Source organism: Bombina bombina, chromosome 4 (genome assembly GCF_027579735.1).
Source record: "Bombina bombina isolate aBomBom1 chromosome 4, aBomBom1.pri, whole genome shotgun sequence".
NCBI lineage: Eukaryota > Metazoa > Chordata > Amphibia > Anura > Bombinatoridae > Bombina > Bombina bombina.
This window is the reverse complement of record NC_069502.1, coordinates 559,188,517-559,202,951: the sequence shown is the minus strand read 5'-3', so window position 1 is coordinate 559,202,951 and position 14,435 is coordinate 559,188,517. Positions and strand designations below refer to the sequence as shown.

The window sequence follows — 14,435 nt, the reverse complement described above, 5'->3', positions numbered from 1 at the left end:
ATGCTGATCTACCTTTTTCTCAGTGATTGCAAAAATTTACTTATATATTTTCTGAGATGAAACAAGGAATCCTTGGTAACGTGTATATATATAAAAAGAAAGAGGGCAGTCTGCATTTTACTAGTATTCAGCCTGTGTAGGGTTAAACAAATCCTTGTTACTAAATTATTTTATCTGTACAACTATAGAGTGATAACTCAGAATTGGGTTTTTACATAAATAATATATACAATTTCTGATGTTTTTAATAGAAGTGTATATTGTACTATTGCTTAAATTAACACTGTAAATCATATTGCTGAATGTTTGTAACTGCTATTTTAGGTCTCATTGTAATATTTTAAATGCAGCTCTGAATGAAAGATTGGGTTTAAAGTAAATTGGCATGAGCTTTGCATAGCATATTTTAAATAGTTTTTGTTTTAACACATATAATATTGACTCATATTCTAATCATTACAAATAAGTACGTATCAACATGTTCATAGTTATTTACTAATAATAAAGAATTCAGATATTTAGATTAATTTTATTGTCTTAGCAAATGTATGTTTGATTGCAGGTTTAGTTTAAAGGAAGATTGTTAAATATATTCCCTGCCATATACTTACACATTGTTTAGAGAATACTGCTAAGATTTTCATAAATATACTGACAATAGTATGAAAAGAAATTGATAATAGATGTAAATTGGAAACTTTTTTAAAAATTGTGTCCTCTATCTGAATCATGAAATACATTTTTTGGGTTTAATGTCCCTTTAAATATGATGCAATACATTTTAAAAAGGGTTTGAGGGTTCTAGTGGGTGGTCGAACTTCTCTGTTAATTAACGAACATATTTAAAGGGACAGTCTAGTCAAAATTAAACTTAAAGGGACATTATACACTAGATTTTTGTTGTAAATGTTTTGCAGATGATCTATTTATTTAAAGGATAGTATACACTCATTTTTATAGCACTGCATGTAATAGTCACTACTATAAAGAATAATATGCACAGATACTGATATAAAAATCCAGTATAAAACTGTTAAAAAACTTACTTAGAAGCTCTCAGTTTATCTCTGTTGAAAAGGTACTTGGAAAGCCCACTGCAAGTGGGAAATAAGACCCACCTCCCCCTTCTTTTGCAATTGAAAAGACCCTTTACACAAGCAGGAGCAAGCTGGAGAAGGTAGCTGACGGTATTCTCATAAAACTTTGGGGCTTGGTTAGGAGTCTGAAAATCAGAGCAATGTTATTTAAAAATAAGCAAAACTATACATTTAAAAAAAAAAAAAAAATCTTTATGGGCTATATAAATGGATCATCTACAAAACATTTATGCAAGGAAAAAAATAGTGTATAATGTCCCTTTAAGCCCATACAGTTGTTTTTTTTAAAAAAAAATAATAATGTAGAAGTCACCGTGCCAACAACTGCAGCAGATGGTTCTCCTCCCGCAAAGCAATCAAGAAAGTCTTAGGAAGCTTTTTCAAGAATGAGTCCACTGCGCCATCTCTGCCACTTGAAGAAGCCATAGCATCAGAGCTGAACAGCTACCTGCTTTCTCTCTCCATTGATAGTGAGAAAAATCCTCTGCGATGGTGGAAAAACTACATCCGATGAAGTTTCCCAAATTAAGCAAGCTTGTACAAAAATATATTTGTGTTCCTGCAACTAGTTCACCATCAGAGGGGGAGTTTAGCGCAGGAGGAAATGTGGTGAACTGTCAACGTTATGATTACCATTTTGGATTTCAAATTAACCTTAACCAGTCCACCACCAGCAGTAATGCAAGAAATCCAAAAAAAATTCTCTGATTTTAAATATATAATATTAGGAAATATTATATAGAATATATTATGTAACTTATTACATAATATTACTAAATTATTTACTAGTACTACAAATAACAAATCATCAGAATTTCTTCCTGAGCCCTCCTATTACAAGCTCTATAGCTTATAGTTTGTACTTAATGTGTCACTCACAATGACTAACTAACCCATTGTGATATTGTCAGGTCAAATTACTTCTTAAATTCACATGTCCCTCCTGTGTGAAACTGCGCATGCACTTAGTGCACTGACTGCAGTCTGGCTGTAGGGATGGCCAATGCCATAACCAGGGCAGGTTCCAATGTTTTGTATTGTAACTATTTTATTTTTGAAAAATGTACTCTTACTGTACTGTGCTGCTGCTATTAGTTGATGCTTGGATGTTAAAAACAGGTTGCAGGATTGACCTTGTCAATGCCACATCCCTCATGTTTTCCTGGACAGTCACTCAGCTAAATGACTAACACATGAAGCAGTGTGCATGAACTGCTTTATTTTTTACTCATACCACAGCTAGACTGACTGCCCAAGAAAATATGGACAATGTGGTAAGAACTGGCCAGCTAATTTAATTTAAATTAGCTTTCTGTGTCTTGAGTTCACTTGTTTGTATTATGTACTCTAACTATAACAGTTATACTTCTTAGTGTTCTGTTATGTACTACAGAGTAGCTGTGTGATGTAATATGACAGACAGTGCAGAATGTCAGGATTGACATTGTCAGTGCCATATCCCCCATTGTTTACCTGGACAGTCACTCATCTAAATGAATAACACATGCAGCAGTGTGTGCATTGTACTACCTTTACATACTGTACTTATACACAAATCATACTGCTGTAAAGTCAGCACTTTTCAGGTTTCTCCATGCTTACACTGCTATGTTAATCATACCACAGCTAGACTGACTGCCCAAGAAAACATGACAATGTTGTGTGTCGGAAGACCTAAGAACTGGCTAGTGTTTAGTTGTAACCACAGCACAGGCATCTAATTTGATTTTAACTATTTTGTGGTTTGTATTTTTATGCTCCCAGAGTGTATTGGCCATTGAAAAACATGTACATAAAGATTCTTTAGTGTTAAATACATTTCTAACTGATAAATTAAGGTGTTTTAGTCATTTTTAATAAATCACAAGTTGAAACCACAATTTTTTTTCCCAAATCGCACAGCCCTAGTCTCTATATTTTTCTATATTTTTTACAAATTTAGAAAAATATGCATATATTGCTCAAATAAAAAGGTCAGAATTGAGGGAATCGAGCCTACTTATGAAAAATCAAATGTTTTACTTTACTGTAGCTTTAACTTAATAAAAGTATGTTTTCTATTAATGCACACCTTTTGCGTTATATTCAGCTTTCCTGTCATAGACCTATACAAGCATGACAATTTCATTAGAGCTAAAAAATACCGTCCTTTAGATATTAGGGCTAAACTTTCCCAAAGAGCCAATTCAACCCCATAAATGTATATCATTTATAAAATACACATACAATATACAATACTAATTTGGATGTGTGTGCAATGGTGGTAAAACGCATGGAGGTTTAAGTAAGGGAAGGTGAGCACCTGATGGTGTGCGTAAGCATGGGAAGAATGCTGGCGTGTAAATATATAAGGCAGGTAGACTTCTGTGGTTTTGTACATAAGGAGAAAAAGGGTGAGAAAATGCTTGAATGAGTATATAAAAGTGTGTGAGTGCCTAGAGCAGTGATGGCGAACCTTTTCCCATGATGCTCAACTGGACTGCATAGTGTCTAAGCATCATGGGAAATGTAGTTCTGAAATATCTGAAGTACTAAGGTTTGCCATCACTGGCATAGAGGGTACTTGTAAAAGTAGTAGATGGCCTGGTAGGCATGGATAATAGTGCAAAGAGTTACTACTTATGCGAGCAAGGATAAGAGAGTATCTTGGTGTAGAAAACATTCATGTGTGTTCATGGTAGGAGAATGACTGATGTGCTTAATGTTGGGATCTATCTATGTACATTATTCTATGCAGACTGATTAAGTCCTCATTCTGGTTTGTTACCATTTATAGACTAATGAAATAGAATAGTGTAGTCTCATAAGTCTCATGAATTGGACAATTGTTATATTGTGTGTTTGCAAAGATGATAATGTGTAAAATGTACTGATGGGTTTAGTTTTGATACTTTTTTAAATGTCAGTTGTTTTGTAATGCGCGCTGATGATATCCTTTTTCCCTGTCCAGCGAGTCTCCAGATTTTCAGCTGTTTGTGAATTCACTGCCAGCAGATGGCTCTGGTTGCACAATCTCTAGACATGAGGCAAAGGCTGAGAAGCTTGCTGCAAAGGTACAAACAGTCATTGCACATGGTGCATTAGAATGTACAAATCATATCTCCATTGCTGAGATGTTAATGCCATTTCATTATCAAGCTTATTGGTTACATTCTCATCATTAAGATAAAATGTAAAGTAATACACGCAAAATACCTGCTCCTTATTTAGTAATATATTTCATCCCTAACATTGAAATACAGATATTGAAAAAAGGATGATGTATCATAGAAGCACATTTAGTTCTATGTTTTGTTCCCAGTCAGTAGTGGACCTACTCAACAGTGGGCTTTGGTGCAATATTACCCCCCCCCCAAAGCAATAGTAAGAATATACATGTTGCTCTGTGTAATGATTTTGAGGATAGATAAGATGGACCTGCAACCCGCACCAATAAAAGCCTCCCCTGCATTAGATATGCACATATTGTACATGCCTATGTATAGATTAGCTGCTATGCCCCCCCCCCCCCAACACTTTGACCCTGGTACCATTGCACCTGCTGCACCAATGGCAGTTTTCCCCTGTTCCCAGTTGCAATGACAATTTAATTGATTATAATTATATTGTGATCTTTGTGATACTTTACTTCAATTGCTATTTTTCAGCTGGTCTGTGACTCGGTGATTAGTGAAATCGGAACAGCAAAAGGATCAATAACCTTTAAAATCAAACGAGATTTGTTAGTAAAGGTGAGTTTTCATTAATTATGTCTATAAATGTATAATATATTATCAAAATGAAAACAAATGCTGTTACTTCTAAAGAAAAAAAAAATACAACTTTTGTTGTTAAAGGGACAGTCCACTCCAGAATTTTTATTGTTTAAAAAGATAGATTATCCCTTTATTACCCAGTTCCCGGTTTTGCATAACCAACACTGTAATAGTAATATAATTTTTACCTCTGTGATTACCTTGTATCTATGCCTCTGCAGACTGTCCCCTTATCTCAGTTCTTTTGTCAGACTTGCATTTTAGCCAATTAGTGCTGACTCATAAATAAATCCATGGGAGTGAGCACAGTATTATCAATGCGGCACGCATGAACAAGTGCTGTCTAACTGTGAAACACTGTCTAAATACACTGAGATAAGAGGCGGCCTTCAATGGCTTAGAAATTAGCATATGAGTCCACCTAGGTTTAGTTTTCAACAAAAATACACAGTAAACAAAGCAAATTTGATGATTAAAGTACATTAGAAAGTTGTTTAAATTGCATCCCCTATCAGAAACATGAAAGTTTAATTTTGACTAGACTGTCCCTGTATTATAAAGCCATTTCTCAGATAGCTTATCCTTGACAAAGGGTTGAACTATCTGTTTTTGTAGTTATTGATCTAGTTTAACTATTAACTTTTCCCATTTACTAAAACATCTTTTCATTAACTTTTCTTTGTATAATCTAGATAAAAATGTTCCAGTATCATTATTTGTATCAATTCATTTTGTAAGTGTTGAACTCTTGGTATTTTATGAGACTTCCACACTTTCAGTATTACATATCTAGCTACTTAAATAATAAAATGTAAAAGTCTAGTATCCTCTTTGTGGAGCTGTCCTTCCATTTAATAAAATTATATTTCAGGAAAAAAATGTATTTTAATATCTAACATTGAATTCACCCAGAACCAAAAATTTTCTATGAGAACAACTTGAATTTTTGGACAGTCCTACAAACAGTGTATCATATCTGCTTATCATATCTACATTTCCAATATGATCCTTCTACATTCTTCCTCACTTAAGTCAAAGCGATGGGAGAGAAGTACGCCTGATGTAAAATACGCATATGTAGCGCTCTATAGGAAGACGCTAATGAAGCTTTTTCAACTCTGGCAATACTGTAATTTATTTCTTCCTCCCTTAACATAATCTTAAAAGTATATTCCCACTTTTGGTTTAATCAATAACCTTTCTGGAATTGCCATTTGTTCTATAACAATTATGTACAAAAGAGATATTGAATGTCAACCTTGTTTAACTCTCTATTAATAGACATTGATAATAGGAGTAAATTGGAAAGTTGCTTACAATTGCATGCTCTATCTGAATCGTGAAATAAAAAATTTGGGTTTCATATCCCTTTAGGAATGTGATTTTACAAATTCTGTTTATGCTTTTAAAGTTTCTGTATAACTTTAATGTTTGTATATCTTTTAAAAATGACATTGCACTCTGTATTTTTTCTATGTAAAAGTGTAAGGGACAGGGAAGTTCCAAGGGTATGTCTGAATCCCTTTTTACAATTATTATGATAATTTTACACCACCAGGTCTCACAGATTTATCTCGCCAGCTGTATGCAGGGTTTGCTCAGAATTCATAATAAACGTATTTAATTGACAGAAAATTTATGTGTACTAAATCAGAGGCAAATTTAGTTACATTGTAGTGACAAATTTCAGTTTAATTTTTATTTGCTGCAAACTGAGACTTTATATCAGTGTCAGGTGCTCCCCTGTTAACTTCACTCTCCCCTCTTAGATTCTGTATCCCAGAGAACTTTATTAATTTTTATGGGAGGCAGCTCTGATCTTTATTGCATTTCCAGGTTCTTTACATTTTCAGTGAGTTCAGCCCTTGTGAAATCTGCACTATAATTTCTCTCCAAGCTTGAGAATCTTTCATCATTGGGCACTCAGAAACTGGAGTAAACTCTGACAGGTAGAGATTTGGCAGATACAAAGCCACAACAGATTCAGAAGATAAAAGTCAACAGCTTGTAGGATACGCAGCTCACTGGAAAACAACTTCAAGCACAGCTTAGCACTGGTAGAAGTAAGCAAATCTCACTTTCAACTGTCAAGAGAAGACTTCTACCTGCAGGTATGCCAGGTCCAAAATGCAGTGTATTTTCTTATTCACTTATATTAAAACTTCATGAATTATTCGACTGCTGTTGCATTTTGATTGGACTACTGAAGGCTGGTCTTATCGATCAATTAATCAAAATTTGAAATTTTCGGTTCATCACACATGATTTTTGTATGGCATTGAATTGGCAAAAAGATAGTTCTTTATTGTGTGACACTATCAAACATGAAAGAGGAAGCATGATGGTCTGGGGCACTTTTGTTAGATCCAGTCTTGGGACTTGCACAAAGGGAAAGGCACCCTGAAGCAAAAATATGGCCACAGCATTTTACAGCACCATGCAATACTGTCTGGTGTATGGCTAGCTGGTCAGGGCTTCATCCTGCAGAAAGATAATGACCCAAAACATAACTCCAGGCTATGTCAGAACTACCTTTTTAGAATAACAAAAAATGTTGGGCTTCAAATCATGGAATGGTCAGCAATGTCTTCAGACTTAAACCCTATAGAGCTGGTTCGAGATGAACTGGACAGAAGGGTGAAAGCAAAATACAAGGGACACACATTTCAGAGAACTTCTGCTACAGTGAATGGAAGAATTTTCTAAACAATGTGATTAACTGTTACATCTGCAAAAGGTGGCTTCTTTGATGTGTCAACATTTCTGAATAAATTTGGTTAAACTTAACAATTCCACAATTTCTTTTTTTTTTATGCGCAATTGTTTATTTGTTCTTTACTTTAGTTTTAAAGGTCATTGAAACATTAACCTGCAGGTGGAGGAGTTCTAAAACTTTTGATCTGTAGTGTATGTATGTGTATTTATGCATATATGTGTACATGTGTGTGTGTATATATTATATACACATAAATAATTGCTTAACATGTTTATTAAACCGTTAAATGCATATCTAAACAAATTTTATAGGAAAAATGTTTACATTAATTGTTACTGTGAATATATAAATGACAAATCCATTATTTTTAATAAAAGCTGTTTTTTTAGTAGGCTGTTTATTTTATTTATTTTTTTTATTTTATTTTTAAGCAAAAGATCATTTAACTAAAATCTACATGAAAAAAATAATAATAAAATTTCATGTTACCTTTTAGACTGTTCTCCAACAAATAAACCAAGATGGCCCTCGATATGGATTTAACAGTGATCTGCTGTCAGGCTTACGTAGAGGAAGAACAATAGTAGAATTCAGGTCAGTTCAGAATTTCCTGTGTGCTTTAATTGGGGAAAATATGTTTCTATACAACTCATACATTTCTTTGAACAACCATGAGAGCCAAAGAGCCACGTGTCAGTATATGGCAGGGTTATAACACAATATATTTAATAATTATCCTTTAAACTGAACCCCAATAAAATATGCTTATACTAGAAACCATAAAATTAATATAAATTCCTGAATTCTTTTTATTAGTTGATATCTATAAACACATTGAAATATATTTGTAGGAACCAGAGTATGAGTCAATACTATACACGTTTAAAACTATTAAAATATGCTATGCAGTTGTTATGCTATGGAGATGATATTCATGATGTCTTGTTTTAAATAATGTATGGCTAAATAACGTAATAAAAAAGTTTTGATTTTTAAAAAAAAAAGGAAGAAAAAACAAAAAAAGGAAAAAGAAGGAAAAAAGAGGGAAAAGGGAAGAAAAAAAAGAAAAGAAAGAAAATATGCTATGCAAGATTCATAAAAGTTTACCTTTAAAACTAGTCTTATTCACAATAGCCTTTCATTAAATTAACACATTGGGAATCCGAGATTTTTAGCTACTAACATTCAAGCAATACAATTAACAGTGCTAAGTTAAACAATAGGACAATATACCCTTTTATTAAAACATCAGAAATTGTATATATTATTTGTGTGAACAACCAACTCCTATGTCTAAGCTGAAATAAATTCATAATTACCTACAGTTAAGACAAATTCTAAGATATATGTATTTATATGTTTGCCAGGTTAAAATTACTTAGCATCAAGGATTTGTTTAACAATACACAGGCTATGAAATATTAGTTAAAATGCAAACTGCTCTCTTTAATTCTGCTACATACAGCAACAATGAATGTCTATTTTAAATATTTGGCATATAAAAAGGCAAGCTTAAAATTACACAGGACTATGCATATAATTCTAAAATATAAATATGCTCTTTAAATCTATCAGTTGTAGTTTAACTTAGTGACTATGCATATATTTTATTTTAAAATATTACCTGTAATTGCAAAAAAAAATTTATACTTTACCCAGATAGACAAATCGATGTCCAATATTTCTCAACAGGAACAATCTCACCTCAGAATACCAAAATTGGAGTATAGTTGCATATGGAGAAAAAAAAAGTAGCTGTTTGCTTATAATAACTGCAGCAGTTATTCCTCCAGGGTTCAGCAAAACAGTTTACCAGCCAAAGTTAGCAAGAGTTAGCCAGCAGCAGCCTCTTTTTCTCTCTATGCGTGGGGTTAAATCATCTGATCTCACCCCTCCCCTTTTTGATCAGTACCATCATTGGTGAGATTGGAAACGCCCAACGGAAGCTTGTCTCGGATTGGCCTTTTGAAACTGAACATGGATTGGTTCTTCTGGGAAGTATCTTTTTAACAGTCAAGTTTTTTTTTTTTTTTTGTTTGTTTTTTTGTAATACCGGATTTTGGCCATCGGGGCAGCAGACAAACAAACAGATTCATTTAATCATCTCCAACATTTAAAAATATTTCTTTATATAATGATTATATTAAACAATACTATAACATTGCATTAATCTATTACAATATTAATTATAGATGGGGTAGTATCATATCATTTTTCTGATTTCCCCGATACCAAATACATTATGTTTTTAACATTATATTATATCAAGGTAATTTATACTGCTAACTGATTAGCTTAAAATCCATTAAAAATGTCACCAGTATCCTGGCATTTATATAAAAACCACAGCATATTTCATATTCAGTACTGCACTGCATTCCAACATGAATATAATATATTTCATAATTCTAATAAATCTTGAATGCATGAATCTTGTCTATGCAGATCTGAAATAAAAATAATATGGTTATTAATTTTTATGTAAAAATATAAAATATCCATGTCTGTTTTTATGGCTAAAGATATCTTGTTTTCCTGAAAAAAAAAATAAAAGGGAAAAATTGTCAAATATGTATAAATCTATTTGCAGCATTTATCTAAAATGTTCCTATTAATCATTGCTTTTTAGGTCCACAAATATCATATTGATATGAAACCCAGCATTTATACATTCATTTTACATACATTCATTCGGATATCCCATTACATCAGTTGTTCCTATAATTTTCATTAGATTTCTGGAAAACAGAGAATTAAAAAAAAAAATGTTTTTATCTCTAAGTCCATGGTTCAGTGTTTGTATATTTGACACAGCAGGCACTAATTTGCATTGAACTGTGAATGGTTTCTTTTCCACAAAATATGTCACCTACGCTAGACAACTAGGCTACGTTGTAAACGTGTTTTTGCTGGTCAAATTTTTATTGTTTCCATACACAGCAGGGCTGTGAGCTTCAAAAGCTATGTTATCTTTTAATTAGGATAAACATGTCTTCACCCAGCAAAAACCATTTGGCAAGGGGGTTTTGTGATTTATAGTGAAATAGCACTGTTGTAAATAGCCTCATAATTAATTAATTCTGTGGTCTCACCAACGATATAGATAGATACACGGCTCTTAGAGTTCAACCTCTGGCTCCTACGTTTGAATCATTCTACATCTACCTGGCATATAAAATCTGTGCAGGCAGCTCAGTATTCTTCTTGATTCATGAGTTTGTAAATTGCTTAAAGGGCCACTAAACCCAAAATCTTTCTTTCATGATTCAGATAGAGAATAGAAATTTAAACAACATTACAATTTACTTCCATTATTTATTTTGCTTCATTTTTTAAATATCCTTAGTTGAAGAAAAAGCAATGCACATGGTGAGCCAATCACACAAGGCTTCTATGTGCAGCAACCAATCAGCAGCTAGTGAGCATATCTAGATATGCTTTTCATCAAAGAATATCAAGAGAATAAAACAAATTAGATAATATAAGTAAATTAGAAAGATGTTTAAAATTGCATTCTCTTTCTAAATCATAAAAGAAAAAATATGGGTGGCATGTCCCTTTAACCTAAAAAATTGTAAGAATTTAGAATTGCACTGTATATTTATAAAGATATGTGTATGTATACATATTGTATGTTTTGTGTAGGTACCCAAGATAGACTGCAATTTATACGCACATATCCTGTGAGGGCCCATGCACCAGTATTCAAACACCATGCCTGGGTAGAGAGCTGGTAGTGATGTATATTGCTTCCGAAGACCTAATGTGTCATGCAAGTCACTGTTGACTCTCTGAGAAGGTGTGGTGTTTGAATACTGATGCACATGCCCTCACGGCATATGTGTGTATGCCACTGAAAAACCGTACTTAAAGGATTACTTTCTGTTATAATTTTTAAGCTAAACAGCTAACATATTAAAGTTAATAAACATTAATTAAAACCTACTGACCTATATTTTCTCCAAAACGAATTTTCATAACGTTCTAAAAGTTATATGTTTTATTCGCCGATGATGTCACGTTATCCTGCCCACTATTTTCAGCACTGCGTGTTCAAAATACTTAAACCAATAACTTTGTGTTTAAAGCGCCATTTTGAAACCTAGGTATTGTAAACGGATTGGTACAGAGCAAAGGATACCCAGGAGTGGGTTTGGAAAACAATTAAATTTGCAGACAAGATTTCTGATATACGGTAGAGATATGTTAATGAAATGCTATTGATAAAAAGCGTATTTGGGGTAGTTAGTAACAGGCATAGAAAATATTTACTTACAGTGGCCCTTTAAGCATTTTTGCTAATGAAAGTATATTGCAAAAATGCTTATATTCCAAATTAAAATGCATCCATGCACATTTCATTTTTTACCTTTGTATCCCTTTAAGTATAGCAATTTTACAAACATTGCTGCAAACACTGCTGCCATATAGTGCTGAAGACATGTGCACACTCCTAAGCCTACTGACGTATGCTTTTGCAGAAAAAAAAGTTCAGTCAAGGATACCAAAGGAAATAGGTCAATTTTGATATCAGAAGTAAATTAAGTTTGTTTAATTGATAACTGTGCCTCTTGCAAAAATGCTTTTATGTTGTTTTTTTAGCTAAATGTTACTACTGTGTAAAATATAATGAAAACAATCCACATCTTTACATATTTTTTTCTGTTTTATTATAGCTCACCTAATATTGCCAAAAGATTTCATGTTGGACATTTACGTTCGACAATAATTGGTGAGTTTAATATTGATGATTAATAAGATTCTCATTGGAGTTAGGGCCTGATAACTGATCAATTGTATTCTGTTTTAAAAGGATAGTATAGTCAAAATTTAAACTTTCATGATTCAGATAGATCGTGCAATATTAAGCAACTTTCTAATTTACTTCTATTATCAATTTTTCTTCCTTCTTTTGGTATCTTTATTTTAAAAAGCTGGAATGGTTTAGCACCTGGGTAGCACTTGCTGATTGGTGTCTAATCCAATGAGCAAGTGCTACCCAGGTGCGGAACCAAAAATGGGCCGGCTCCTAAACTTACTTTCCAGCTTTTTAGAGTAAAGATACCAAGAGAACGAAGAAAAATTGATAATAGGGGTAAATTAGAAATTTCTTAAAATTGCACGCTCTAACTTAATTAATGAAAAGTTTATTTTTGACTAGGCTATCCCTTTAAGTTAATAAGTTGTGTATTATCCAGTTTAAAAAATATATATATATATACTAATATTTAGTCTATCTTTTGATTGACTATTATGTTTGTATTTATCAGATACTAATATATTTTGCATTTTATATACCTTTAAAAAGGTCAGGTCTGCATCTGTTTATATTAAACCCTTATGCGTTTAGCCACTATCCTTTGTCTGGATGCATTACAGTATTTTCAAATTTTACAGTTTTTATTAAATCTTTTCTTATATTACTAAACTCTTTAAACTTTTGTTTTTGATACTCCATAGGGAATTTTATTGCTAACCTCAAGCAAGCAGTTGGAAATGAAGTGATAAGAATGAACTACCTTGGTGACTGGGGGCTACAGTTTGGTATGTTACATGATTAAATTAATCACAAAAGCAAAGCAAAAGGTGAATGATGATATGATTTGTTTTAAATAAAAAAGGAGTTGGATACAGCCTCCTGTTAAATTATAGATCAGCTGGCATTATTAAATGTAAATAACCCTTGTGGATTTTAAAGAAATATGGTTTTCAAATTACAATGTTAAGTATTTTATGTTGTTTTCTGCTCTTTGCCATGGGAGACATTGGGGCTGATTTAGCACGGCACGAACAGGGCCCATATACACCTGTTTCCGCACGAGCCTTCAGGCTCACCGGAAACAGGAGTTAAGAAGCAACGGTCTTAAGACCACTGCTCCTTAACTTGTCCGTCTGCTCTGAGGGAGGCGGACAGCAATCTGCCCGATCGCATACGATCGGGTTCATTGACACCCCCTGCTAGCGGCCGATTGGCCGCAAATGTACAGGGGGCGGCATTGCACAAGCATTTCTAGTGAAATGCTTGTGCAATGATCAATGCCGACAGCGTATCGCTACAGCGGATCATGTCCGTTTGCACTTTCATAAATCGGCCCCATTGACTCTTGGACCTTTTTTTTTTTTAAAGGAACAGTTTACACCAGAATTGTTATTGTTTTAAAAGATAGATATTCCCTTTATTACCCATTCCCCAGGTTTGCATAACCAACACCGTTATATGAATACCCTTTTTACCTCTGTGGTTACCTTGTATCTAAGCCTCTGCAAACTGTGAACTAAGAATACCAAGAGAACAAAGCAAAATTGGTGATAAAAGTAACTTGGAAAATTGTTTTAAATTGCATGCCCTATCTGAATCATGTAAATATGTTACAAATACACCCAGTGACATATTACAATCCTGATGACTTTTCTGCAAAGTTCAACTTTAAAGTGATAGGAAAGTCAAAATTAAAGTGTCAGTAAACCTAAAAAGTGCAGAATTATATAACATTATTTTACTGCTATACTAATAAAACCCTTTTTTCCTTTTTAATATTTAAAAAACATGCCGCTTTTACAGACCCGCTCTCTGCTGAGCGGGTCTGTTATTTTTAGTCAGCGCATCGGGCCAGCTGTATAGTCACAGCCCGGCCCGACCGCGCCATAGCACTAAGTGCAGCTCGCTCCTGTCACAGGAGCGAGCTGCACTTAATCTTATGGCGCGGTCGGGCCGGGCTGTGACTATACAGCTGGCCCGATGCGCTGACTAAAAATAACAGACCCGCTCAGCAGAGAGCGGGTCTGTAAAAGCGGCATGTTTTTTAAATATTAAAAAGGAAAAAAGGGTTTTATTACTATAGCAGTAAAATAATGTTATATAATTCT

The 14,435-nt window shown here is 33.5% G+C and overlaps 1 protein-coding gene across 2 annotated transcripts in view; it reads left to right on the top strand.

Annotated features, from left to right (window-relative positions):
• The window catches only part of RARS2 (arginyl-tRNA synthetase 2, mitochondrial), a 227,136-nt gene that overhangs the window by 20,686 nt on the left and 192,015 nt on the right, over positions 1 to 14,435 (top strand). For both annotated transcript variants that reach the window (XM_053710526.1, XM_053710525.1), the window contains exons 3-7: positions 4,048 to 4,150; positions 4,745 to 4,828; positions 8,065 to 8,162; positions 12,245 to 12,300; positions 13,029 to 13,112. In XM_053710526.1, the coding sequence (XP_053566501.1) occupies positions 4,048 to 4,150; positions 4,745 to 4,828; positions 8,065 to 8,162; positions 12,245 to 12,300; positions 13,029 to 13,112 (425 nt within the window). The remainder of the gene's footprint in view (positions 1 to 4,047; positions 4,151 to 4,744; positions 4,829 to 8,064; positions 8,163 to 12,244; positions 12,301 to 13,028; positions 13,113 to 14,435) is intronic.